Genomic DNA, 25,283 nt, shown 5'->3' with positions numbered 1-25,283 from the left:
ATAAACCTGCCAAGCAATTTACTTACGAGTACCTGCCCGACATTTTCCTCACAACAGCAATGATGATTCCAGCAATGATTCCCACTGCTATTATGGTTCCAACAATTATTCCAACCAGGGCAACTGTTGCCAGGCCATCTGAGTAGGGAAATTTATGGGTAGTTAGCAGGTTTCCAACCTAATCCATGTATCACTATAGAGCTGGGTAGTGACAGGCCCTGACACTCTGTAATGAAATGGAATTATTTTTGCCACATTTCATTCCTTGGAAATTTTCCCTGAATCTTTTAGAAAGGCATGAGAGGTCCAGTATCTTTTTTTGTGACAGTGTTTAATTTATGCCAGTTCAGAGCCCTGGCATCTCTGGGCCTGGTAGTTCAGAGCCCTGGCACCTCCCAGCTTGCCCATCAGTTATGAAAATGAAAACAACTATTTGAGCCCTGAAACCTGGTACAGTACAAATTAATCCCCAATTGGTGAAAGAAACACTTTTGAGCTTCAACAGAGTTCTTCAGATCTTCATAGATCAAAAGCGTGTCTCTTTCAACAATGGATGTTGGTCCCATAAAAGATTTTTACCTCATCCAACTTGTCTCTACTATCTTTGGACTAACAGCTACAACAATACTACAAACAATCTGAAAATATTTAGGTTTAGCAATTTTCTTGCTCATTTTCTGTAGGCCTGCTGGAGTCAGAGTGTCTATTTACATCAATGTGCTTTGAGCTTTTTTTAAAGCTCACAGCTGTGTATCATCTGGGATTTAAGTGCATCCACTTCTTTTTACAACCAACTTTACTTACCATTCTCCTCTGTAGTTTCTGGCTCACCACCCACTTCATCTGGAAAGAGAGAATCAAAATAAGTTTGTTTGTTTGTTTTTTTTAAATAGGGTGACTGTTATAGCTTCCTACCATGATGTCACTCTATAGGAGAGGTTATAAAAACTACAGCACAATGGTCTGAGAATGAAACCATTACAGGTGCATGTAGTTTAATAGGGTGTTAAATGGGGAGTGAGTGTAAATAGAGAAGGTAGAATAAAACCAGTTGTGACAGGTCTGAGGTTGAAATAAAGGCTTATGTCTACACTTAAATGCCACAGTAGCACAGCTGCAGCTGTAACACTTCAATGTAAATACTCCCCACGGTGACCAAAGGGGGTTCTCATATTGCTGTAGTTAATCCACCTCCTGCCAGAGGCAGTAATTATGCTGACAGAAATCTTCTAAGTCTACACCAGGATTAAGTCAGTTTAATTTATCTCAGCTGTGGATTTTTTCCACCCTGGATCAATTTAACTTTTCAACCTAGGCCAGCCCAAAGACTAACTGAGATGTAAAGGGTGAATCCTGATCTTTCACTGGTGTGAATTAGAATCAATATCATTGAAGTCAATTGAGCTACACTGCTGTAAAACCACTAGAAACTAGATTTCAGGTAATCTTAAATCTGGCATTTCCTAACTTTTGAAGGCTTGACTTTGCAACCTTAATGTTCTCTTAGCAATTGTTAGCATAATAAATAATATACATGTCTCAGATAAGCTAACTGCAGAGTGATACCCACCTGGGTTAAAGTCAGGACAATGGGCAAGGAAGTGATCAGTGTTCCAGATATTAATCCTTGTGTCATTTTGTTTCCTACACTGAATCCCTAAGAGGGGTAGCTCAACTTAAACTGATTTGAGCCTTGAACCCACAGACATTAATTGTTATTTGTTTTAGATTTATGCCTAGCCAGCCATGAAGGCAAGTTGGTTTTAGATGCCAAGAGCTTGTCTGACCTGAACGTAACTGTTACAGTATCTGTGCTCCATGGGGCCAAGACCCTCCCTTGTGTTTGTACTGCACAGCATGTTATGGCTTGCAATTTGACAATGCAGCAGTAGGAGGCTTTTGGGACCAAAGTCAATGTTTTAAGGATGGCTTCCTTTGCCTTTTGACAGAAAGGAAGAAACTGGGAAGGTATCTTTGCTCTTTGGCCCAGACTGGGCACTGATGACAAAGACAGCTCAGTACGCCCATCATATTGTCTAGTTCTTACACTGCTGGATGAGCTTTTCCTTCTCTAATGCCTGAGCATTTTATCATTCCTCTTACCCTTACATAAGTGTCAATAAAAATAGCATGAAGCAGGGATAACCCATTGGTGAGTGTTCAATGCCATCTTCATGGAGCCTTTTGTGCATTGACTATAAATGTGTAAACTCCCTGTGGGGGAATAGTGATCAAACTCACTGGCAGTGTGAGTGCAGCCAGGAATTACATTTCCCCATGGGATGTACCCAGGGATGACAGTGATGGGTACTGTCCTGCTGTAAGCCAGGTTCCTGCTAGCTCTCTAAATAGCTCCCTGCTGGGTTTTGCCGGGTCAGCCAACTCTTAACAGAGCTGTGCACCAGGTTGTATCTGCTTACTTTTACTTCTGGATGTAACCACCCCACTCCCCTCCAAGCAGAGCTAAGAAAGGGGTGGTATGGAAAAGCAGAGAAACAATCTCTTCCATCCAGCAGCTTGGAGAGAGACCCCAGCCCCACAGTCTCTCTCAGCTGCTAAGATGGGAGATGTACTGCCCTCCATCTCTCAATAGACAAGAAAAAAGGGGAAAGTGAAGAGGCTGTGTCTCCATCAAATGGAGTCTGAGATGCTGCATTTTGGAATGCTGACACAATGTTACAATGCTGTATCAGGGCATGGTGCTGAAGTTAATTGTCTCAGGCTGCATCTGACAAAAGTTTCTTGGATACTAAAATTCTAATTTAAGGAATACTACTTTTATGTGACTTCTGTCTGCAAACAGCTTGCAGCTGTTATGAGGAAGAATGGTTTGTGGTCAAGGCATTGGTTGGAGGACTCAGGAGATGTAGGTTGTTTTCCTGGTTCTGCCCCTGATATCCTGCATGACACTGAGCAAGTCACAGTTCTTAATGCCTCAGTTTCTATGCCAATCTAATGGGACTAATGCTACCCACCTTGCAATAGGGTGTTGTGTTTTCATTAATGTTAAGTGCTAAATCCTCAAATACATGTATTTAGTGAGCACTGCTGTGCACTGTACAGTTGCCTATTAGAGAATTTTTTTGAAGACTAGAAAATTTCTTGATACAAAAGGTGTTCTGACATAAATGATAGTGCACTTCCATGGCTGCACAAAGTCTGTTTTGTACTTTGCCCTTACTAGCAGACTTTCCTGTTACTTGTCTGCCAATTTTTTCCTTGTTCATTAAGTGCTTTTGTGTATAAATGTAGGAATTTGTTGCAGTAGCTTAACTAATGCATCTGCTTTGGAACTTCATAAATCTGGGGTCAGATAATCTGGTTGCCACATACAAATTCCAGCATCCATCCCATAATCTGCTACAATTTAGCATGAGTGTTTAATACTACTTAGGCTGTGTCTACACTAGCCCAAATATTCAAAATGGCCATTTCGAAGACTACTCATGAGGTGCTGAAATACGTATTCAGTGCCTCATTAGAATGCTAGCAGCTGCAGTGCTTCAAAATTGCTGCAGCTCGCTGCCATGTGATTCACCCAGAAGGGGCTCCCTTTCGAAAGGACCCCAGCAACTTAGAAATCCCTTATTCCTATCAGCAGATACAATCAGCAGATAGGAATAAGGGGATTTCAAAGCTGGTGGGGCCCTTTCAAAAGGGAGCCCCGTCTGGATGAGCCGTGCAGCAGCGAGCTGTGGCAATTTTGAAGTGCTGCAGCCCTGGCATACTAATGAGGTGCTGAATATGTATTTCAGCGCCTCATTACTAATCTTCAAAATGGCCATTTCAAAGACTTGGGCTGGTGTAGACAGCCTTAATAACAAACCAATTCTGGTCTAATAAGTGTTGCAGGTTGGAACAGCTATATCTTGCCAGAGCTTTTGGGTGAGAAGTTTGTGCAGAGGCTGTATAATGTCTTTCTCTGACCAATATTGTTGACCCTTACTTGAGTAGCAACCAGAGTTAGATGAAACATAGCTGCTGTTTTCTTTCCTAGAGAAAATTGGTCTGAAATCACTCTCTCACATACTTCACAAAGTGAGTCTGAAACTCCCTCTGTAAAATTCAGTGTTGATTATTGCTGCTTCTGTTTAATAATGAACAAAGTAAGGAGATGCTCAGACTAGGAACAGAGATGAAGCCCTCGGGTAAGGAGAGAGAAGAATAAGCATTTTTTCAACAAACATGTTTGATCTTCTATCCAGGGATATGGAACTGCAGCAGCATAGAAAAGCAGAGGGAGAAACCAGCAACAAAAGAAATTTTGAAGACTCTAATGAAATGCCTTACTTAGCAAGAGACACACTTTCAATATTCAGATAAAATAGGGAGTGGCCCAGGGCAGTGACATCTCCCGTAGCTGCTTACACGAGTACTAGGAGGTTGGGAGGTGGAGGGTTGCACGTGTAACCCACACACCTAGAGGCATGGCTCACTGTTCCATGGAGTGGCACCTAGACCACTTACACAGATAAATGTCTCCTGTTCAGTTTTAGCTGAGAGCCAACTGGCTTTTAGCTCAAACTGAACCAGCATTTGCATTAAGTTCCAGAAGTCCCTGGCTTGAGTCAACCTGTGGGTGGTTACACAAGTACTTAGGAAAACAGAGCCCAAGGCTAGGCTGTTCCAGACACCTGTATGAAATTAGTTTCGCAGGGGGTCCTGCAGAACTATCATACTGAGCCTAAACCTATCCCACCCCAGTTCAGCTTTGATTTTTTTTCCATTTCCTCCTTGGCCAAAACAACTTGGTCCCAGCCACTGGAATTGGTGGTATTTCAATGCAAAGCCTCTGATAGGTCATTCAAATTATTGAAAGTGCTCTCAGGTTCATGAGCCTGAGTTGTGTGTGTAATGAAACCTGAAAGCAGGGGAGTGTCAGGTGTTGCACCATTTTAGGTGTTGTGACAAACATGTCACAAGACTAGTTAGCAATATCTATGTCCAGAAGAGTGGTGGTTTGGATGGCTGAACAGCTGAATTTATTGTTGGATTCACTGTTTTTCCTCTACACATTCTTAGTCAAACTATGAGCTCAGGGCTGATTTCCTGGCTCATGTACATGCATACATAGCCATGAGGTTTACGTGAGTTGTGACAGCGGAGGCATGGCTGAGCTGTGTTGCATAAACCTTTCTGAAATTGGTGGATATGTACCCTGGCATGGCTCAGCTGGGCCTCCACTAAAAACATAGGAACAGCCATACTGGGTCAGACCACTGGTCCATCTGGCTCAGTGTCCTGCCACCCAACAGTGGTCAATGACATGCCCCAGAAAGTATGAACAGAACAAAGTAATGATCAGCTGCTCTATTCCCTGCCACAGACTCCCAGCTTCTGACAAATAGAGGCTAGGGAAACCATTCCTACCCATCTGACAAATAGCCACTGATGGACTGTGCTTTTGTGGCTATAGCTATTAATCATGTTAGCCTGATGAGAACTAGAGTGAGTACGTGTACACAAGCAGGCAAATAATCCCCACCCTCACCCCCCAAGAGTGTAGCTGAGATGTAGGCTTAAATATTCCACCTCTGTCTCTAGGTTACATCAACTCCTGGAACTAACTTACATCTGATCTTGTTAACATTGGCATTTGCAGATCCAGTGTAAATGGAGAACATGACAGTTCTCTTCTCTGCCTTGTGCGCTTTAACCAACCCCAATACCAACATCTTCCAGAGTCTTTGGTAGGTGACTGCCCGTGTTGCATAAAGCAGAGAACACAGATCAGCTATTCAGGCATCTAGTTCCATATGCAGAACAACCAAAACCAAAACAGTCAAAACCAAAAGGGATTGTGAAGAACTACAAAAAGATCTCAGCAAACTGAGTGATTGGGCAGCAAAATGGCAAATGAAATTTAATGTGGGTAAGTGTAAGGTAATGCATGTTGGAAAAAATAACCCAAATTACACGTACTACATGATGGGGTCAAATTTAGCTACGACAGATCAGGAAAGGGATCTTGGAGTTATAGTGGATAGTTCTCTGAAGATATCCACGCAGTGTGCAGCAGCAGTTAGTAAGGCAAATAGGATGTTAGGAATTATTAAAAAAGGGATCGATAATAAGACAAAAGATATCATACTTCCCCTATATAAAACTATGGTACGCCCACATCTTGAGTACTGCGTGCAGATGTGGTCTCCTCACCTCAAAAAAGATATATTGGCATTAGAAAAGGTTCAGAAAAGGGCGACTAAGATGATTAGGGGCTTGGAACGGGTCCCATATGGGGAGAGGCTAGAGAGACTGGGACTTTTCAGTTTGGAAGAGAGGCGATTGAGGGGCGATATGATAGAGGTATATAAAATCATGAATGGTGTGGAGAAAGTGAATATAGAAAAATTATTTACCTTTTCCCATAATACAAGAACTAGGGGACACCAAATGAAATTGATGGGTAGTAGGTTCAAAACTAATAAAAGGAAATTTTTCTTCACACAGCGCACAGTCAACCTGTGGAACTCCTTGCCCGAGGAGGCTGTGAAGGCCAGGACTCTATTAGGGTTTAAAAAAGAGCTTGATAAATTTTTGCAGGTTAGGTTCATAAATGGCTATTAGCCAGGGATAAAGTATGGTGCCCTAGCCTTCTGAACAAGGGCAGGAGATGGATGGCAGGAGATAAATCACTTGATCACTGTCTTCTGTTCTCCTTCTCTGGGGCACCTGGCATTGACCACCGTCGGCAGATGGGATGCTGGGCTGGATGGACCTTTGGTCTGACCCAGTATGGCCGTTCTTATGTTCTTAACCATTTTGGGTTTTGTGCTTTTCAAAGCACCTCCAATAGCCATTGAGACAAGGTAAATGTGGAAACCCATAAAGTGGTATTTAGCTTCTCTTCTGACAATAACTAAATCATATGTATTAAATTCAGATGCCCTAGTGGAGGATGAGGTGCTTGTTCACCATTGCTGTGTACTGCTGCACAAACAATAGTGTATTCCACTAAGCTTTCATCTGATGCTGCATGAACATGTTGCTGCATATGTCTAATCCATCTTTCACTTACACTGCAGTAAATCGGAAGTAATTCCACAAAAATCAAGAATGACATGCTTGTGTTAAACCAGAGGAGAATCTGGCCACTAGGTAACTGTACAGCTGTCTACTAGGAACTGACTGTAGATTACCAAGCTCATTTTACACAGACCATTTGAAAAGTGAGGCTGTCTTTGTCCCTTGGACTGGGCTGGATTTAAACTGGTAACATAATGGTATGGTGGGTGATCTACTGGTAAGCTCCTCATCTCAGTGCACACAAGTAACAGACTAATATGGCTACCCCTCTGAATCTGCAAAAACAATGAAGTCCTGTGACCCCTTATAGACTGACATATTTTGGAGCACATGCTTTTGTGGGCAAAGACCCACTTGGTCAGATGTAATTGCACAGGTGCTACAGGACTTCTCACTGTCAGTGCACACAGTTTATTACTTAGTTAGGATGTTAAATTACTCTTTAAAGCAAGGGTCAGCAATCTTTCCAGGCAGAGTGCTGAAATTTGACCTCTATGTATGGTCCGAGTGCAGGTGATTTTTAAATTCACTAATAGTCCTATTTACAACAGCCTCATTAATTAGTAAATTACAATGTAGAGCTTCACCATTTAGGTGGTTGGTAGCATAGCTGGTAGCTTGCGGATTAACAAGAGCCCAGCTGCATGGGGGAGGAGAGGCAGGGCTGAGATACTGCCTCACATGCTAATGAAAATCAGCTCATGTGCCACTCTTGGCATCCATGCTGGGATCTGCTGACCCCCTGCTTTAAAGCATAGTGAATCTCCTAGAAATCTCAACTCAGAGCAGTTCAAGCAGGGTAGGCAGATTTGCAAGGGGGTGTCATTGGCACATGCTGGCAACATCAGAGTCAGATGTAAATTAGTCTATTAAAACTGAAAATTGCAAGTAAAGTCTTGTACCTTCAGAATTATCCACATCTGGATCAGTAGAGTTTTCGCTGTCTTCATTAGCCACGTTAGCACTGTCTGTGGTCATTAGCTCTTCTGTGGGAAACAGGTCTGTTACATTGTGCAGTCTTGTAGGCAACTGGGAGGAATAAATGTTAAAAGGGACAAAGAATAAGTATCTGAGGGGTTGCCATCTTAGTTTGTATCCTCAAACAATGAAGTCCTGTGGCACTGTGTAGACTAACAGATTTATTGGAGCATCTTACAATGTAGGTCTTTGCCCACAAAAGAGAGAATAAGAGCCCTTATCCTTAGAATTTATATATAAAGGCAGAACTTTAGTTTCCTTTACTTCATAAAGCCCAGTATACAGACTGAGGCCAGCTCTGCTTTTTTGCTCTACTGCTGCAGCACAGAGGTAGTGAAAAGGTGCCTAGCCACCTCCTCTCAGAGTAGGAACAGCCCTAGTTTGGAGGAGCCTCCTAAGGGCACACAAAGCATAGCAGTCTCTTCTGCTACTGGCTGCAGATTCTCCAGTGTATTGGGCTTGACAAGGACAGAGTTTGTCAAGATGGGTTAGTCTGTAAGGTACCACAAGACTTCTTACTGTTTTTTTACAGATACAAACACTGCTACTCTGATACAAGGATGCAGTGGGACCATGCTGCAGTCCTGCAATCCTTTGGCTGCTCTAAGCTACCCCAGGACTAGGGCAGAAGCAGCTGTGTGATTAGGAAGACACAATCAGGTCCCTTTTTTCCTCTAGGATCAGCTGAGACTCAAACCCTATGTTTGTCTGTCAAGGAGTTCCATAGTTTGACAGTGTGCTGTATGAAGAATTTACTTCTAGTTATTTTAAAGCTGCTGCCCGTTAATTTCATTTGGTGTCCCTAGTTCTTACATTATGGGAACCAATAAATACATTTTCTATGTTCACTTTCTTCACATCATTCATAATTTTATATAACTTTATCATTCTCCCTTAGTTTCCTCTTTTCTAGGCTGAAAAATCCTAGTCTCTTTAACCTCTCTTCATATGGGACCTGTTCCAAACTCCTAATAATTTTAGTTGGCCTTTTCAGAACCTTTTCTAATGCTAATCTCTTTTGAGATGAAGTGATCACATCTGTACTCAAGATGTGGGCATACCATGATTTTATCTAAGGGCAATATGAGATTCTCAGTCTTATTCTCTACCCTTTTTTAATGATTCCTAACATTCTGTTTGCTTTTTTGAGTGCTGCTGCACAGTGGGTGGATGCTTTCAGAAAACTACCCACAATGACTTCAAGATCTTTCCTGATTAGTTGTAGCTTAATTAGCTCCCATCATATTGTATGCATAGTTGAGGTTATTTTTTTCCAATGTGCTTTACTTTATCCATATTCAACTTCATTTGCCACTTTGTTGCCCAATCCTTCAGTTTGTGAAGGACTTCAGAAGGATCTCAAGTTTGTTTTTGGTCTTAACTATCTTGAGCAGTCTAATAACATCTGAAAACTTTGCCACCTCAGAGTTTACTCTTTTTTTTTCTCCAGATCACTTATGAATAAATTGAATAAGATTGTTCCTAGGACCAACTCTTGGGAAGTGCTACTATTTACCCCTCTCCATTCTGAAAATTTACCATTTGTTCCTACCCTTTGTTTCCTGTCTTTTTACCAATTCTGAATCCATGAAAGGATCTTCCCTCTTATCCCAAAGTAGAACTGGTGTGAGCCAGCATATGGCAGGCCCTGAATATTCTGTGCAATTCAACAATTGTTATAATTGTTCTCAGCTTCATCTCTCTCCACCCAAAACTGGTATTTAGCCACCCTTTATTTTTGGAACAGATCATCATTTATTACCATATAACTTGATGGTTAAAGCAACAAGTTTGAATTTTTCTCAAAAGAAAAAGCAAGAAGACCACATAAGAAATACCAATGTCAGCGAGATCTAAAGAGCCTGATTCTAAGACACCCACCAGAGTTGGCCTCTCTTCAAACTCTGAGTTATTCCTGTCTTTCAAATCAGTTGATAATGTCTCATCCTCCAGTGGAACTGTGCTTGCTTTAAAAAAAAAAAAAAAAAAAAAAACACAGACAGAAAATGAGTTAGATTCAGTTGATGCTCACTTATTATGCCTGAACATTCAACATGAGCTAGTTTACGGCCTTTGGCCTAACTACATATTGGCACATATCTATTTATATATTAGCAATAAACTTTTTGGTTTAACCTTTAGACTAGCTCCTATGTACAGGTTCAACCTCTCAAATCCAGAACTCTCTCATCTGGCAAACTCCATAATCCAGCATGATTTTAGTTAGCTAGATGATCATTTATGAGGGGTGTGACAAAGCTTTACTGCCACCGATCCTGGCTTATAGTGTTCTGTGCTGTTTAGCTGTCATTTACCACTAAATGTCTTCTAAGAACCCAGAAAGCACTGGAAGTATCAATAAATGTGCTAGAAAATACTGATCTCCCATGGTCTGGCAAATTCTTAAGTATCTTAGTAAGGGCTTGTCTAGACAGGCAGAGATAGTGGCAGGGGGTTGCAAAACCCACTTTTTTCTCATTGAAGAAAACCTCAAAGTGTTCACTCAGCCAAGCAGGATAATTCAAGATAAGATGGCTTTTCCCCTTGAAATAATTACTCCCCAACCTCTGCCTTTCCAGATTTAAAAAAAAAAAGTATGAACAAAGTGTGGCTATTGGCTCATCTGAAAGCTCCTTTTTGCAGTGCTGTGACTGTGGCTGTAAACAAGTATTCTGTTTCCCAGTGCTGTGGCTGTGTGAATGCACTTTTCCAACATTATTTAGGCTATAAACATCAAAATTAGTAATGCCAAAAACCCCTGAAGTGTACACACTGACTTAAAGTAATAATGAGCAGCTGATAAGGCTATGAAAAGTGAGTATTTTTTAGCATACAGGACTTCTCCAAAAAGAGAGATACTGCTGCTAATTTAAAGGTACACACCACAACTTTGGCTCACAATACCTGATGGACTCAGCACCTCTGGCCAAAACTCTAGACTTCAAACTTTGTAAATAAAGAATATTTGAGCTCTTGCCCTGGGTTCTTAATACAGGTTGAACCTCCCTCATCCAGCACCCTCAGGACCTGACTAGTGCTAGACAAGAGAATTTGCCAGATGACAGGAAGTCAGTATTTTTAGCGCATTACCAACACTCCACTGCTTATTGGGTTGTTAGAAGACATTTAGAGTAAATTACAGCTAAGTAACAGCACAGAACACTGAGAGCCAGGACTGGTGGCTCTAAAACTTCACAGGACAACAGGAAACTCGGACCCACCCATGATAAGTGGCTGTTCCACTAATTAAAATCATGCCAGATTACGGATGTTGCCAGATGAGAGCTCCAGATAAGAGATTCAACCTGTGTCTTTGGGGTTTTTTTGCTTCCCTCATTGCCTAGCTTCTGTTCTCCACTATTCCTGAAATATTGAATATAATTGTTTTATTCTGCACCTTTCATGTTCCTGGAAGTCAGTGACAAGTGATACATCGATGGTGCAGTGCAGTGAATGTGTCTGAACAAGGAGGGTAGCATTCTCAGGGCCCTACTAGCAAGCAGGGCTTACCACATAGTTTTAATATTTTATTTAAGGGAAAGAAAATGTAAAACAAGCAGGCTAAGTTATTAAATATTGAACACACTTTGATTTGCACTGACTGGATTATCTAGTAGTGTCCTCATCTCTTGTGTGCCTGACATTACAGGGTTATTGCTTCTTTCTTTCTCTGTCCCTTGAAATGGTTAAGAGTTGATTTAAATGTAAATACTACTTTGTACAAGTCGGACCTCCCTGGTCCAGCACCCTCCTGACATGAGCCATCAGATGAGAGAGAGTCTGCCACACCAGGGCAGGTCAGACCACTCTGGTTGCCCTGCTCAAGCCAATGGGCTTCTTGCACACTGCAGCTACACACCTTAGGCCAATGGCAGCTCCTTTCCATCAGGGCTTTCCAGCTGCCAAGTCTCTCCACCAACGGTCAGTGGTGGCTCTGTACCCCTGGCCAGGGGGACTCCTGAGCCCACAGTGGTTCTGCACCATAGCCACTGGAGCTCTCCATCCAGGGCTAGTGGGAGCTCTGCTCCTAGCCAGTGTTCATGCCCTGCCACCAGATGCGATGAGCTCCCAGCCACTGGCAACCTTTGGGGCTCTCTCATCTAGCAACATCTGTGGTCTGGCAGGCTGAGGCCCAGAGAGGTTCATTCTGTATGTTGACAACCATAAGGATATATTCCAAGCTTCTGAAATTTGAGAATCTAAAGTTAGGGTTCTAAATCCAAATATAAGCACATAGTTAGGCATCTAAACAGAAACAACTATAGATCCATAGATTCTATTTAGGTTCCTGAATGTGGATTTAGGACCCTACCATTAGCTATTCTAGTTTTGAATGATTTGACCTAAATTTCTGTACTTACTTCAGGCATTTATACAGCAGGGAAGTAGCCATTGCAAACTTCTGCCAGGGAGACAATTTAAAGGCCCTGCTTTTCAGAAAGTTCTGAGTACCCATCTACTGAAAATCAGGCCCCTTTCTGAGGTTTCATTTTGCACCCCTAAAATCTGAGGCAATTAAAATCACCAGCCACTTCTGAGAAACTGAACCTGAAAGAACACTTCAGTGTTGATGCTGCTGAGACAGTTAATGAGTGCATGAATTGGGGTCGCTTCTCATTATGAGGATTGCCGTCCACTGGCAAGAGGCTTGATCACTGAAGTAATTTCAGGGACCCCAGTCAGCCATCAAGGTAACAGTTTTCAGTCATAAGAGTGAATGTGAACTTGGATAGTAAATAAGAGGTTGTAGAGCCCACCATCTGCCCCAAATTATCCTTTCCCCTTTGTTCTAAATGGAGGAATTGTTTACCTCCATAGGTCTGTGCTGTGAATGAATGAAAGACTGCTTCATACTTAGCTCACCAGAAAAATCAGGAAGCATAGTATATTATAAGCCGTGTCTACACGTGCACGCTACTTCGAAGTAGCGGCACTAACTTCGAAATAGTGCCCGTCACGGCTACACATGGCGAGCGCTATTTCGAAGTTGAAATCGATGTTAGGCGGTGAGACATCGAAGCCGCTAACCCCATGAGGGGATGGGAATAGCGCCCTACTTCGACGTTCAACGTTGAAGTAGGGCACATGTAGACGATCCGCGTCCCGCAACATCAAAAGAGCGGGGTCTGCCATGGCAGCCATCAGCTGAGGGATTGAGAGACGCTCTCTCTCCAGCCCCTGCGGGGCTCTGTGGTCACCATGTGCAGCAGCCCTTAGCCCAGGGCTTCTGGCTGCTGCTGCGGCAGCTGGGGATCCATGCTGCATGCAAAGGGTCTGCAACCAGTTGTCGGCTCTGTGGATCTTGTGTTGTTTAGTGCAACTGTGTCTGGGAGGGGCCCTTTAAGGGAGCGGCTTGCTGTTGAGTCTGCCCTGTGACCCTGTCTGCAGCTGTTCCTGGCACCCTTATTTCGACATGTGCTACTTTGGCGTGTAGACATTCCCTCGCAGCGCCTATTTCGATGTGGTGCTGCCCAACGTCGAAGTTGAACATCGACGTTGCCAGCCCTGGAGGATGTGTAGACGTTATTCATCGAAATAGACTATTTCGATGTCGCTATATCGAAATAAGCTCTTTCGATGTAGTGTGCACGTGTAGACGTAGCCATAGTGTGACAGCAGCTCCACCAATCAAGATTAGGGCCCAATTGAAGTAGGCACTACATTAACATAACAGAGTTGCTCCAAGGACTTTATAATAAGTCTTGTGCAAGAAAAGGCTGTGAAATCCTTTTTATATCTAAATCATTTAAAAAAAATTAAGTGGTTGATTTATTGTCTCTTCATTATTGAAGTTATAAAAGAGCAAATACTGACACAGCTTTCCTGGAGCAGTTCTAACCCATAAAATATTTAATAAAAGCATCTCCAGATCTGAAATGTCTCCCACGTATATAAAATATTTAAAAAGAACAATTGTTACTGAACACAGTCTAAATGCAGTTACAGAACAAAATACTATAGGTGGTTTGGCTCTCTCTGGCTTTACAAAGTAATGCCTTTAAATTACAATATTTAGATTATGATGCTTTGTGTAAACCAAGAAACATCTGCTTGAGAGTTCAACAAAACAAATTGTGTGGATCAGTTAAAATAATCCCATTCCCAACTGAAAAAACATCCTGGATTCACTAGTCACAGAATCAGCACAGATAAAGAAGCAACCACTGAATGGAGGAAAACCCCACACCGAAAGTGAAAGAAGTTCACCATATGCATAACAAGAACCCCATTAGCGGAAACTAATTACACCATGGCAATGCCTGGCTTTCAGCCTTGGAGAATTACTTGATAGTATGGGCACCTAAAGGAAAGAATGCCACAAAACAATAGAGCATTATATGAGCCTGAACAAAAAGACATGTGGGGCAGTGGAAATAATCTGAATTTACATGCCAAAGGTAGTGGAGAAAATCTTTGTTTCCACTGGTTAGTTAAAAAACAAAGAGGTGACTTAATCATGGTGCACAAGCACCTTCACAGAGAGAAGATATGGGTTAAAAGACTCTTTACACTAAAAAGTGCATATGAACAAGAAAAGACCTAACTCCCAAATTCCAAAGCCAGATTAATTTAAATTAGAGAAAAAGAATAATTTTATAACATTGAGTGTTATTAGCCATAAAAACAAGCTACCAAGGGAGGTGGTGGATTCTTATGCCTTCAAATCAAGGATAGATGCATTTTCTGACAAACTCTGAGCTCAGTAGAAATGGAGTGAAATCCTCTGGCCTATGTTTTAAAGGAATCAGACTGGATCTAATGGCTTGTTTTGGCCTTAAAATCTGTTTGTTTTTTGGACTTCAGTTACAAGCAATATAGGCTTGTAAACTCTCACTAGTTCTCTGACCTCCAAAAAACAGCAAAACTTCATACAGTCAACCTTTCTTCTCAGTATGCAGTGACCAATATAATTAAATGCATTTCTCGCATACATAGTATTGTACTCAAGGGACGTACTGCAGCTGAGTCAGGGGAAGGATAGTTCAGTAGTTAGCACATTGACTTTGTAAACCCCAGATTGTGAGTTTAATCCTGGATGGGGGCCTTGAAGGGTCTGGGGCAGGTTAGCTTTTAAAAAAAAAAAAAAAATCTGTCAAGAATAGCAATAGGCCTTCCTGTGAGGGCAGAGAACTAGATTATGACCTTTCAAGGTCCCTTCCAGTTCTATGAGATGTATAAAGAGACTGGAATCCCAGCCCCACTCAAGTCAACAAGATTGCCTTCAATGGGCTAGGATTTCACTGCAAGATTCATACTGGAGAAAACTTACATAACTGGTGCAGTCCAGTATTTATGAGTAGTAAAAGCAGTGTTGAAGTCCTGTGCTTCCAACTGCTCTTAGAGTAATAAACCAAAATGTGACTGACACTAACAAGCTTTTGATTGCAAGAGGAACACAAGAGGAAAAATGTATTTGGAGAAGGAATCCAACTTGTGCCTTCAAGCTTTCCATATTTTAAAATGTCATGTGAATAATTCTTTTACTCAGTAAGTGAAATTCATTTCATGCATGTGTTCAGCATAAAGCCCATGCATCACTTCATGCTTTAAAAGGGACTTAAGTGTAGCAGGGATGTTGGTGCATTACTGCCCATGGGTACAGATGTAAACTTCATCCAAGCTAATACAAATTTTAGGGAAACCACTGCAGAAAGCAGCAGTTCAGTTCAATATGTTTCCATCTGAGCAGTTTGCAAACATAAGCATTCCCCTTTGGAACCATGACTCCCTCCCACCATTGTCCCATCTCTTGTCATTGTTTTTCCAGTTGTAGATTCATGCAGATATGGATTAATCTGTTCATTTTGCATTGCCAAATTCTAACTGGGCGCACTCCAGTTCACCGCTTTACCCCAGCTGCTATCAGGTTGCAACTTCGCACCAAGACAAGACATAATGTCTTTGAAAACTAATATTGCTATGAAAATACTTGGAATGCTTAGACATCCCATGGCCTATTTATGAAAAGATGAGCTCACTGTTTATGACAACCAAAAGAAAAGCTTCTAATGGGTTACTTTCAAAGTAGGCCTGTTTGTGTCAGTCAACAGAATGAGCTAGAGTTGCATGACTCTGACAGTTAGCATGTGTCTCAGGTAACTCCAAGAACAACAAAGAAACTTTTGAAGACAGAAGATACTAAAACCCCCTTTTGACCTTCCCTACAGCTTAAGTGGAGGAGATCTGAGTGCAAATCCAGTACACAGCCTATGTCCACCTCAGCCCTCAAAATAAGTTTTAAATAGGATATAAATCATGACTAGATTTTTTGGGCTGCCCTTCATAGTGTGAGTTTCATTCTGTGTGAGTAATGGGAATATTTAGATAAAACTTAATAATGAATCCAGTTTTCTTTTGTTTTTTTAAAAAAAAGGAAGACTTTCCCACTTTTTTCTGCTTTGTCAAAGTATAGAATTTTAAAGTCTAAAAAGACATTGTGTAATGTAAAGGCAGAGAGGGTGGGTGGGTGTGTCTCACAAGGACTTATTCACGTTGGGTATGTCTACACGTGCACAGTATTTCGAAAAGACCGGCCCTCTTTCGAAAGAGTGAAGTGAGCATCTACACGTACCATGCACTCTTTCAATGAGAAATCGAAGGAACGCAGCCCAGACATCGAAAGCTGGACCCTGATCCCGCATGGGAAAAGTTTTTCAATGGGTGGCACAACATTGAAAGAAGGCATGTGTAGACGCGCCACGGCCCACTCTTTTTTGAAAGAGACACCCTGCCCCACCAAGCGGAGCTCTGTGACCCGCGCATCCAGCCGCTCTAAAGCCTCATGGACCCAAAAACCCCACGGCAGGAAGCTGAGAGCGGGCAAGCTGTGAAAGCACGAGCTCCAGGCAGCACACCCTCTCAGCCGCACCCAACCACAGCGACAGGCACAGGGCTGGCACTCCCCCAGGGTCCCCCCACAGGGCTCCCAGGGTTCTGTCCCCAGAAAGAAGAAGAGAACCCCCTCCTGGGCGGACCGTGAACTGAGAGACAACCTGGGCCTCTGGGAGATGGGTATAAAGCAGAGGAATGCCGCTGCCTTCGCCCACCTTGCCCGGGGACTGACCAGCCAAGGCCACTCAGAGCAGACCCTGGAGCAAAGTTAAAGAGCTCCAGCAGAGCTATGCCCAGGTCCGGGAAAAGGCCAGGCACTCAGGAGCAGGGCCCTCCACCTGTCCCTACTATAGGGAGCTCCATAGCATCCTCGCGCTCTGGGACAGCTCCCCACCAAAAGCAGCTCTGGACAGCTCACCAGACCAGCCTGAGCTGCAATAGCTGCAGGAGCCGGAACCAACCAGCCCAAGCCAGGGGGCAGACACCACCCAGGACTGGTCCAGCAAGTAGGGCAACCTTGTCATCGATGTCACCTTGCAGTCGTCCAGCTGGGCCCCAGGGAGCCAGAGATCCTTGAGGTCCCCCCCCACCCCAGTAAGTGCACAGTGGGGCCAGCACACCTGTGGGCAGGGCAGGGTGGCACCCCTGACAGTGGCCTGGGTACAAGCCCGGAGGCCCAGGGCCACACACCCTCTGCACCTGCCAGCGCCACGCAGCACCCAGACCCATGGACAGTTCCAGGCACCTAGTTGCCCAGTGGGATGCCCGCGGGCCAGCCCACACCTGGGGAGGGTTCCACCCGGGGAAGAAACCTGTGTGCACTTGACACCACAGGGGTGCCATGTCCATCATGGCCAGGCCCTGGGAGGGTTGGGGGAGGGGGGGCCCCAGGGGGACAGGGTCCTGCTTGGAGGGGGAATGGGGACAAGGTCCTGCTTGGAGACTGACATGCTACCCATCACCCCTTGCAGGTGCAGCAAGTGAGGGCCCATGCAGTCCATCAGCATCAGTGGTCCCCAAGAGCCCCCTGGAGGCATCGGAGAGAGGCTGGGCACACCCAGCAGCAGCGTTATACTGGGTGTGCAACTGGAGGTCACAGCATCGCCCGGTAGATGACCCCACCTACCTCCGCCAGGCAGAGCTTATGGAGCGCTGGCTCTGGCTGGAGGAGTCCGACCTGGTGTGGCGGAGGGAGGCCTGGGACAGGCTCATGTCCTGCCTGGACGCCATTTATTGGACTTTACAGAAGTGCATGGGCAATGTGGCCTGGCTCCTGGCCCTCTGCACCCCCCCGCAGCTGCCCGGTCCCCTGCCCACCTCACACCCCCACCCAGGGTCCTCCATCCCACCTCACACAGATGCCCCCCTTGCTGTCCTACCATGCCCTTACCTTCCAGTGCTCCCCGCTCCTGTGGGGAAGGGGCTCTCGGGGCCAGCGTGGCTCTCAGCCCACAACCCCCTTGCCCGAGTGACCCTCCCAAGTCTAGACCCCTCCCCACCCCCTTCCGAGTTCAGGCCCCCTGCCCCCTCTCCCAGTTCTAGCCCCTGCCCTATACCCCCCCCCACACACATTGTACATAGTTGTTGAACTTTTACACCAGTTTTTTACAGTTTATTATTGATAACGGTTTGTTGTGCACCACTACCCATGTCCTGTGGTCCCATGGGAGGGAAGCATGACGTGGTGGTGGTGGTGGCAGTGCATGTGGTGGGGGGTGGATGTATTGGGGGGAGGTGCTCACTGTGGCCCTGGGGCAAGACTTGCATGAAGGGCCTCCCAGATTCAGACACCATTGTGGTTCGCCTGGCGGCTGGTGACAGCAGCTGGCTGCTTGAACCCTATGGTGGCCTCACTGCCCACCCCTGGATGTAGGCATCCCCCTTGGCCTCCACAACATTGTGGAGGACACAGCAGGCGCCCACCACTTGTGGGACATTGCGTATCCCCATCTTGAGGCAGGCAAGAAGGCACCCCCACCGCCCCTTGAGGTGCCCAAAGGCCCTCTCGACCCCGTGCTGGGCCTGGTTGAGGTGGGCATTGAAGGCCTCCGTGCTGGGGTTGAGGTGGCCAGTGTAGGGCCGCATCAGCCACGGCAGTAGGGGGCATGCTGCATCCGCAACTATGCATAGTGGCATGATGGTGTCCCCAACTAGCATCTTCCACTGTGGGATGAAGGTGCTGGCCTCCATACGCTGGCACAGGCCAGAATTGCAGAAGACCCTGGCATCGTGGGTTCACCCTGACCAGCCCACGTAAATGTCCATGAACCGCCCTTTGTGGTCCACCAGCGCCTGGAGGACCACCAAATGGTAGCCCTTCCAGTTGATATAGCAGCCGGCACTGTGTGGTGAGGCACAGATGGGGATGTGCATCCCGTCCAGGGCACCAAAGCAGTCCAGGAGCCCCAGGGAAGAGAAACCCTTGACAATGGATTCCAGATGCCCGACGCAGACGACCCGGTGCAGAAGCATGGCGGTCAGGATGTGGACAACCTGCAGGGAACGAGGCCGTGCACTCTTGTGAGGGTGTGGCAGGGTGTTCCTAGCTGGCGACCCTCTCCTGCCCCCCCAGCCAGCAACCTCTCCTCTCAGCCCTCCCTGGCTGGTGACCCCCAAGGTGTCCCTGTGTCCATGGGCCCCCTCCCCATGGTGGGAGTGTGCCCCGGGCCCAGCTTACCTCCATGAGCACTGCTCTGACAGTGGCCTTGCCCACCCCAAACTGGTGACCCACTGAGCGGTAGGAGTCCGGGGTGGCCAGTTTCCACACCTCAATGGTGACTCGCTTCTCGAGGGGGAGCGCAGGCCTCATGGTGGTGTCCTGATGCCTCAGTGCAGGTGCCAGCCAGTGACACGGCTCCTGGAAGGTGTCCCGGCTCATGCAAAAGTTCTGGAGCCAGGTGACATCCTCCCATTGCCCCAGAACCAGTCGCTCCCACCAGTCTGTGCTGCTGGGGTGGCTCCACAGGTGCCAGGGTGCAAGGGGGCATGAGGCAGGCTGGGCATGCGCCATGTCCTCAGGGGGGCTGTTCTGTCTCCCAAGGAGGAGGGGGAGACTGTGGTGACCATGCAGACAATGTGGGCAACAGTGCCCATGATGTCTGCATCCAGTGGGAGGAGCAGGGTGGCGTTGGCCATGGTGCTGCTGTGCTGGGGTCCTGCGTTGCTCCTGGCAGCTCGGCAGGCCTCAGCTAGTGCAGGGCTGGGGAGATGAAGGGGGGCCCTTTAAGGCGGCAGCTGGCTGGGGGCCCCAGAAGGGCTTAGCGGCCATGCGATCCTGTCCGTGGCATCTCTGCCTCCCCTCTTTTGAAAGAGCACTCATACACATGTGGACACTCTCTTTCGAAATAATGGGAGTGGATCTTCGAAAGAGTGGGTCGGAACTACGATCCACCTTTGCTGTGTGGTCATGTTCTTTTGAATTTCGATTTTGTTCTTTCAGTGGTGGGCTCCTGTGTAGAGACACCCATCATGTGCTGAAGTAATAGAATGTAAGACTGCATATGACCAGCTATCTCTAAAAGAATACACTCCCTTGAAACAATTTACCTGGATTGCTCAGAACAGTCACTGCACCTTAGAGTTCAAGTTACTTTGTCAATTTCAAGTAATGAATGTGAATAATCAGTACTTACTAACAAACTGGATTTGAAAATACCTGAGCATTTGTCAGGATCACAGTAACTTGAATTGTAAATGTTATTGACAGAGTTGGAAAGTAACTAAGTAGAAACAGTATGTTACACGATCCAGGTACATTTTGTCAGGATTTGTACTCTACTCAAGTAACTTATTGTCCATGAAACTTGTACTTTTACTCAAGTATTTTTACAGAAAACATTGTACTTTTTACTCACCAACCATTTCCAAAAGCGCTTAGTTACTCACTACTTTCATCACCCCATTAACAGTTGTGCAAGCCAGTATTCCAATTTGCTAAAGCACAGCTGCATGTGCAATTGTCTAACCATCATGCAGTGACAACTTAAAAAAAAAAAAAAAAAAAGCACAATGACCCTGTCATAGAAGAACCCTTTAATAGCTGCATCAACACCTTTTCAGTCAAAAATAGCTTTTTAATAGCTGCACTGACACCTTTTCAGTCAAAAACAGTATCTATGCAGGCAGTACAGCCCCAGAACTGGTGGACCAGGGCTGCTGCCTAGGGTGATGTACTAAGGGCAGGGGCATATGGATGGTCTCATGTGACTTCACCTCCGGCCGGCTTGCTAGGTAGGAGGGGCAGCCCACCATCTCAGCCAAGGGTAGGGAGGACAGTCACCCCGACTCTCTCGGGCAACTCCTCTGCTCTGATGGGAGCAGCAGCAAGGTGGGTACCCAGTGCAGGGGCTCCCCATTCTCCCTGGGGCACAGGGCCCCTGTAGAAACCCTATGGCAAGGGGCTGGGGCAGTTTGTGCCGGAACAGAGTCCGAGTCAGGGTGGGCAGCTGAGTTTGGTGGAGATTGAAGAAGTGAGTGTGTTTTCTGGCAGGTTGGGGTTTGGAGGACGCGTGTATGTGTGGCTTCCTTTTGTGTGCTGGCTGAGATCCGGAGCAGGTGTGTGTTAGTGTCGAGCAGGTGTAGATCCACCCCATCCCCCTTTCCTCTTAAGAGCCCCACACAGGAACTGAGGAGGAACAGGGCTAGGCTACAATCTGGGGCATGGGGAATGGATGCTTGAGTCGCTGAGCTGGAAACCTTTCACTCATGCCCTTCCCCTATCAGCAGTTGGTCCTGTCTTCCTGCTTCTCTGTCTGGCTTAGAAGTTTTGCTCACTTTTTTTTTTGTGTGTGTGGGGTGGCGGGGGGAGGTGGCTGCTGCTTCCACAAGGTGAGGCAGGTGGGTGTGTGTAGAGGAGATAACTGTTGCTGAAATCAGCTCTCCCATGAGTCTCCTAGGGAAATGACTTACTGTGGAGGATGTCTGGCTGGACAGCAAATTTACCTTTCATTCAATTCATCATGGTCTAGCTACGCCCTCAGGTTTTGTTTATGTTCTCACTATGCTGAAATATGCCTTGTTAAAGCTCCCTGACCTAAGAAATTTTTGAGCACAGTGTTGCTCTTACATCAAGATTAAAAATAAAGAATTTTTTTGTTGCTCCCATCTTAACCAGCAAACCTTTTGCATGCTCTGGAAGTCACTGAGGTTCCTGGTGTGAGAATCTGAGGATTAGATGCGATTGTTGTGACTTGCAGTTTCAATGAGTCACTTAAACTCAGAGGAACTCAGTGGCAATATAGGTTCTGCCCCATCCCCTCTGCAATGTTTCACCCCTGCTGTTCTGGCTTATAAAAAGGTTTGGTGGAACGCACTTTATTTTTTTTGTATCTTTGTGTAATATGTTTTAAGCTTTTTGTCTTTTCTGTAATTTGACTCCTGTATTTAATTTGGTCTCTCATTAGCTTTATAAATGAAGGCTATGACTACAATTAAATTCCAGATTTGAAATATAAATGCATAGTTGTATATAATACACACACGCATTCACAAACATAAGTATATATGCATTATGTGCACAATAGACTGCAGTGTCTGCAAAGTGCGCTCCCACATGATATTTAATTATAACATGACATAATGGGGAAACGTTGCTTTGGCTCCAATTAAAACAAAAAGAGTTCAGTCAGCCCATAATAGTGGGCGTGATGCTTTCTGAGCTATTTTGTTGGCCTGTCTGAAGATTTCGCATACATGATACATTCACACACAAGTATATAGGCATATATATATATATATAAACGTTTTGTACACATTAGACTACAGTGTCTGCAAAGTAGGCTACCGCATGATATTTCATTATATATGAAAAATAATGGTGCCCTATGATAATTCAGATGCTTGACCATAGATTTACATAGAATCGATACTTTTTACTTCTGCATACTTGAATACAATTTAATATGTGGAACCTTTGTACTTTTACCCAAGTTTCCAGAAGGATACTTTTGACTTTTACTTAATTACATTTTTTTGCAAAGCAGCTGTACGTTTACTCAGTAACTTTTCTGGATGCTTTTCGCACCTCTGGTCATTGAACTAGTGAGCATGCCTCCAATGCTAACACGGATTCTCCCAGATAATGGGGATTGTTTCAAAGTCTTGGGGACAAATTCAAACCTAGCAGAAATAGGTACCACTCCTTTGGTTTCCATACAAGTTGCACCAGCTTGTATGGAGTCTGTATATGGACCTGTAGCTAACATGCACACAGAACTGTGAAATTTCAGACTAAGGCCAATACTTGTGTTTCCATGAATGCTGTTTTTCAGATCAGAATCTCACTCAGTTTTGGTAGGAGATACGAGAAGCACATATTTGTCTTATTATGTACTTGCTATTCTATCCACCAGAATAAATAGCATGATACCAACAAATAACTACAGAAGTATTTTACCAACTTCCACACACAATTTCTATTGATATTGCAGCAGCTATAAGATGTTACCAAATTACCATGCTTCAATTAGACGCTGATCATAGCTGTGTATTCTTAGGGATGTCTCATATACAGCATGCCTAGCCTTTCCCATTACAGTGGTAGTAGACGGGAGGTAGGTATCATATCAGGACAACATTACTTCTATCTATAGGACCTTTAATGCACTCCATTTTGAGCGATGTCCCAAATCTATGTCTGTGAAGTTAAAGCATTGATATAAATTATGGAAACCCTATTAAATATTTCTGTTGGTGGGAATCTTCTTCCTCATCTAGTATCTGAGAACTGATCGACTGTGTAAGAATAATTTCTATCTCTCTTCTAATTTGTAATTCAAAGTAATATGCATCCACCATAACATCCTATCAAGCTACAGTAGGTCACATCAGTAACAGAGAGGTAGCCCTGTTAGGCTGTGTCTACACGTGCCCCAAACTTCGAAATGGCCATGCAAATGGCCATTTCGAAGTTTACTAATGAAGCGCTGAAATGCATATTCAGCGCTTCATTAGCATGCGGGCAGCAGCGGCGCTTCAAAATTGACGAGCCTTGCCACCGCGCGGCGCGTCCAGACGGGGCTCCTTTTCGAAAGGACGCCACCTTCTTCGAAATCCCCTTATTCCCATGAGCTCATTGGAATAAGGGGACTTTGAAGTAGGCGGGGCCCTTTCGAAAAGGAGCCCGGTCTGGACGCGCCGCGCGGCGGCAAGGCTCGTCAATTTCGAAGCGCCGCTGCCGCCCGCATGCTAATGAAGCGCTGAATATGCATTTCAGCGCTTCATTAGTAAACTTCGAAATGGCCATTTGCATGGCCATTTCGAAGTTTGGGGCACATGTAGACACAGCCTTAGTCTGCATTCTATCAAAACTATAAAGCAGTCATGTAGCATTTTAAAGGAGGAGGGAGAAAAGTTGTTGTTCTTGGCCTCTGATGAAAGAACAAGAAGCAATGGGCTTAAACTACAGCAAGGGAGGTTTGGGTTGGACATTAGGAAAAAGTTCCTAACTGTCAGGGTGGTCAAACACTGGAGTAAATTAACTAGGGAGGTTGTGTAATCTCCATGTCTGGAGATATTTAAGAACAGGTTAGATGAATGTCTAGCAGGGATGGTCTAGACAGTATTTGGTCCTGCCATGAGGGCAGGGGGCTTGACTCGATGACCTCTCAAGGTCCCTTCCACTCCTAGCATTCTATGATTCTAAGAAAGACTAATAAAATAATTTATTAGGTCATGGGCTTTAGGTGGTCTTTCCCATGAAAGCCCATCACCTAATGAATTATTTTGTTAGTCTTTAAAGAGCTACGTGACTGCTTTTTTTTTTTTGATGTCACATCAGGAAACAGGGAGATATGCACCTCAGACAGCGTCTAACAGTCTATGCAGATTTTCATGAAAGCCAAAGTATGCCAGCTACACAGGTTACCCTGAGCTTGGAGGGAACCTGGCTTCTTTCCACTGCTAAAGTAATTCAAAACTAGTAAAAGATTGATTAGGAACAAGCAAGGAGAAAGTAGGAGCTTTTGAAGAACATTATTTTAAACTAAAGATGTGCAAAACTCTCCAGATTCTTTGATTTTTGCTTTAGGTGGCTCTTCACAACCCCTAGCTTTAGCTCTGAATGCCAACTGGCCACCTGCCCCACAACTTCCAAGGTCTCAAATTTCACCCAGCATGTAAAGTTCTTATTCATAGTCAAAAGACTGTGACTTTTAAGATCCTAAAAATCCTATTTATGAAGGCAGTGGAAGTGGCAAAACTGGCAGATTATCCCATTAGTTGTTGAGTCATATGTTGCTGAAACTAATGTACCCTGGTTTTTACTCCTGAAAGGAAAGACCTCGTGGGCTACAAAGTTTCTTCTGAAAAAATCTTACAGAATGTGGTGTTGACAGCCAAATATAGCAGCAAAGAAACCTGTTCATGATTCCAAGATGGGAAGTAGCATAATTGCCATGCAGTGCTCCAAAATGTTGCTTGCATAGCACGCCCAGAGGTCTGGAGCCACC

At 44.8% G+C, this 25,283-nt stretch overlaps 1 protein-coding gene across 3 annotated transcripts in view; it reads right to left on the bottom strand.

Annotated features, from left to right (window-relative positions):
- The window catches only part of PDPN (podoplanin), a 43,921-nt gene that overhangs the window by 8,242 nt on the left and 10,396 nt on the right, over positions 1–25,283 (bottom strand). Inside the window, exons 2-5 of one of the 3 annotated variants that reach the window (XM_074975663.1) lie at positions 9,886–9,971; positions 7,929–8,055; positions 805–843; positions 27–138 (exon numbers count right to left, since the gene is read on the bottom strand). In XM_074975663.1, the coding sequence (XP_074831764.1) occupies positions 27–138; positions 805–843; positions 7,929–8,055; positions 9,886–9,971 (364 nt within the window). Of the gene's footprint in view, positions 1–22; positions 139–804; positions 844–7,928; positions 8,056–9,885; positions 9,972–25,283 lie in introns of those variants that run through there. The other 2 variants (XM_074975665.1, XM_074975664.1) reach the window with 2 other exon arrangements.

This window comes from Carettochelys insculpta, chromosome 23 (genome assembly GCF_033958435.1).
Source record: "Carettochelys insculpta isolate YL-2023 chromosome 23, ASM3395843v1, whole genome shotgun sequence".
Taxonomy (NCBI): Eukaryota; Metazoa; Chordata; order Testudines; family Carettochelyidae; genus Carettochelys; species Carettochelys insculpta.
The sequence above is the reverse complement of the archived record's forward strand: the minus strand, read 5'-3'. Positions and strand labels throughout refer to the sequence as shown.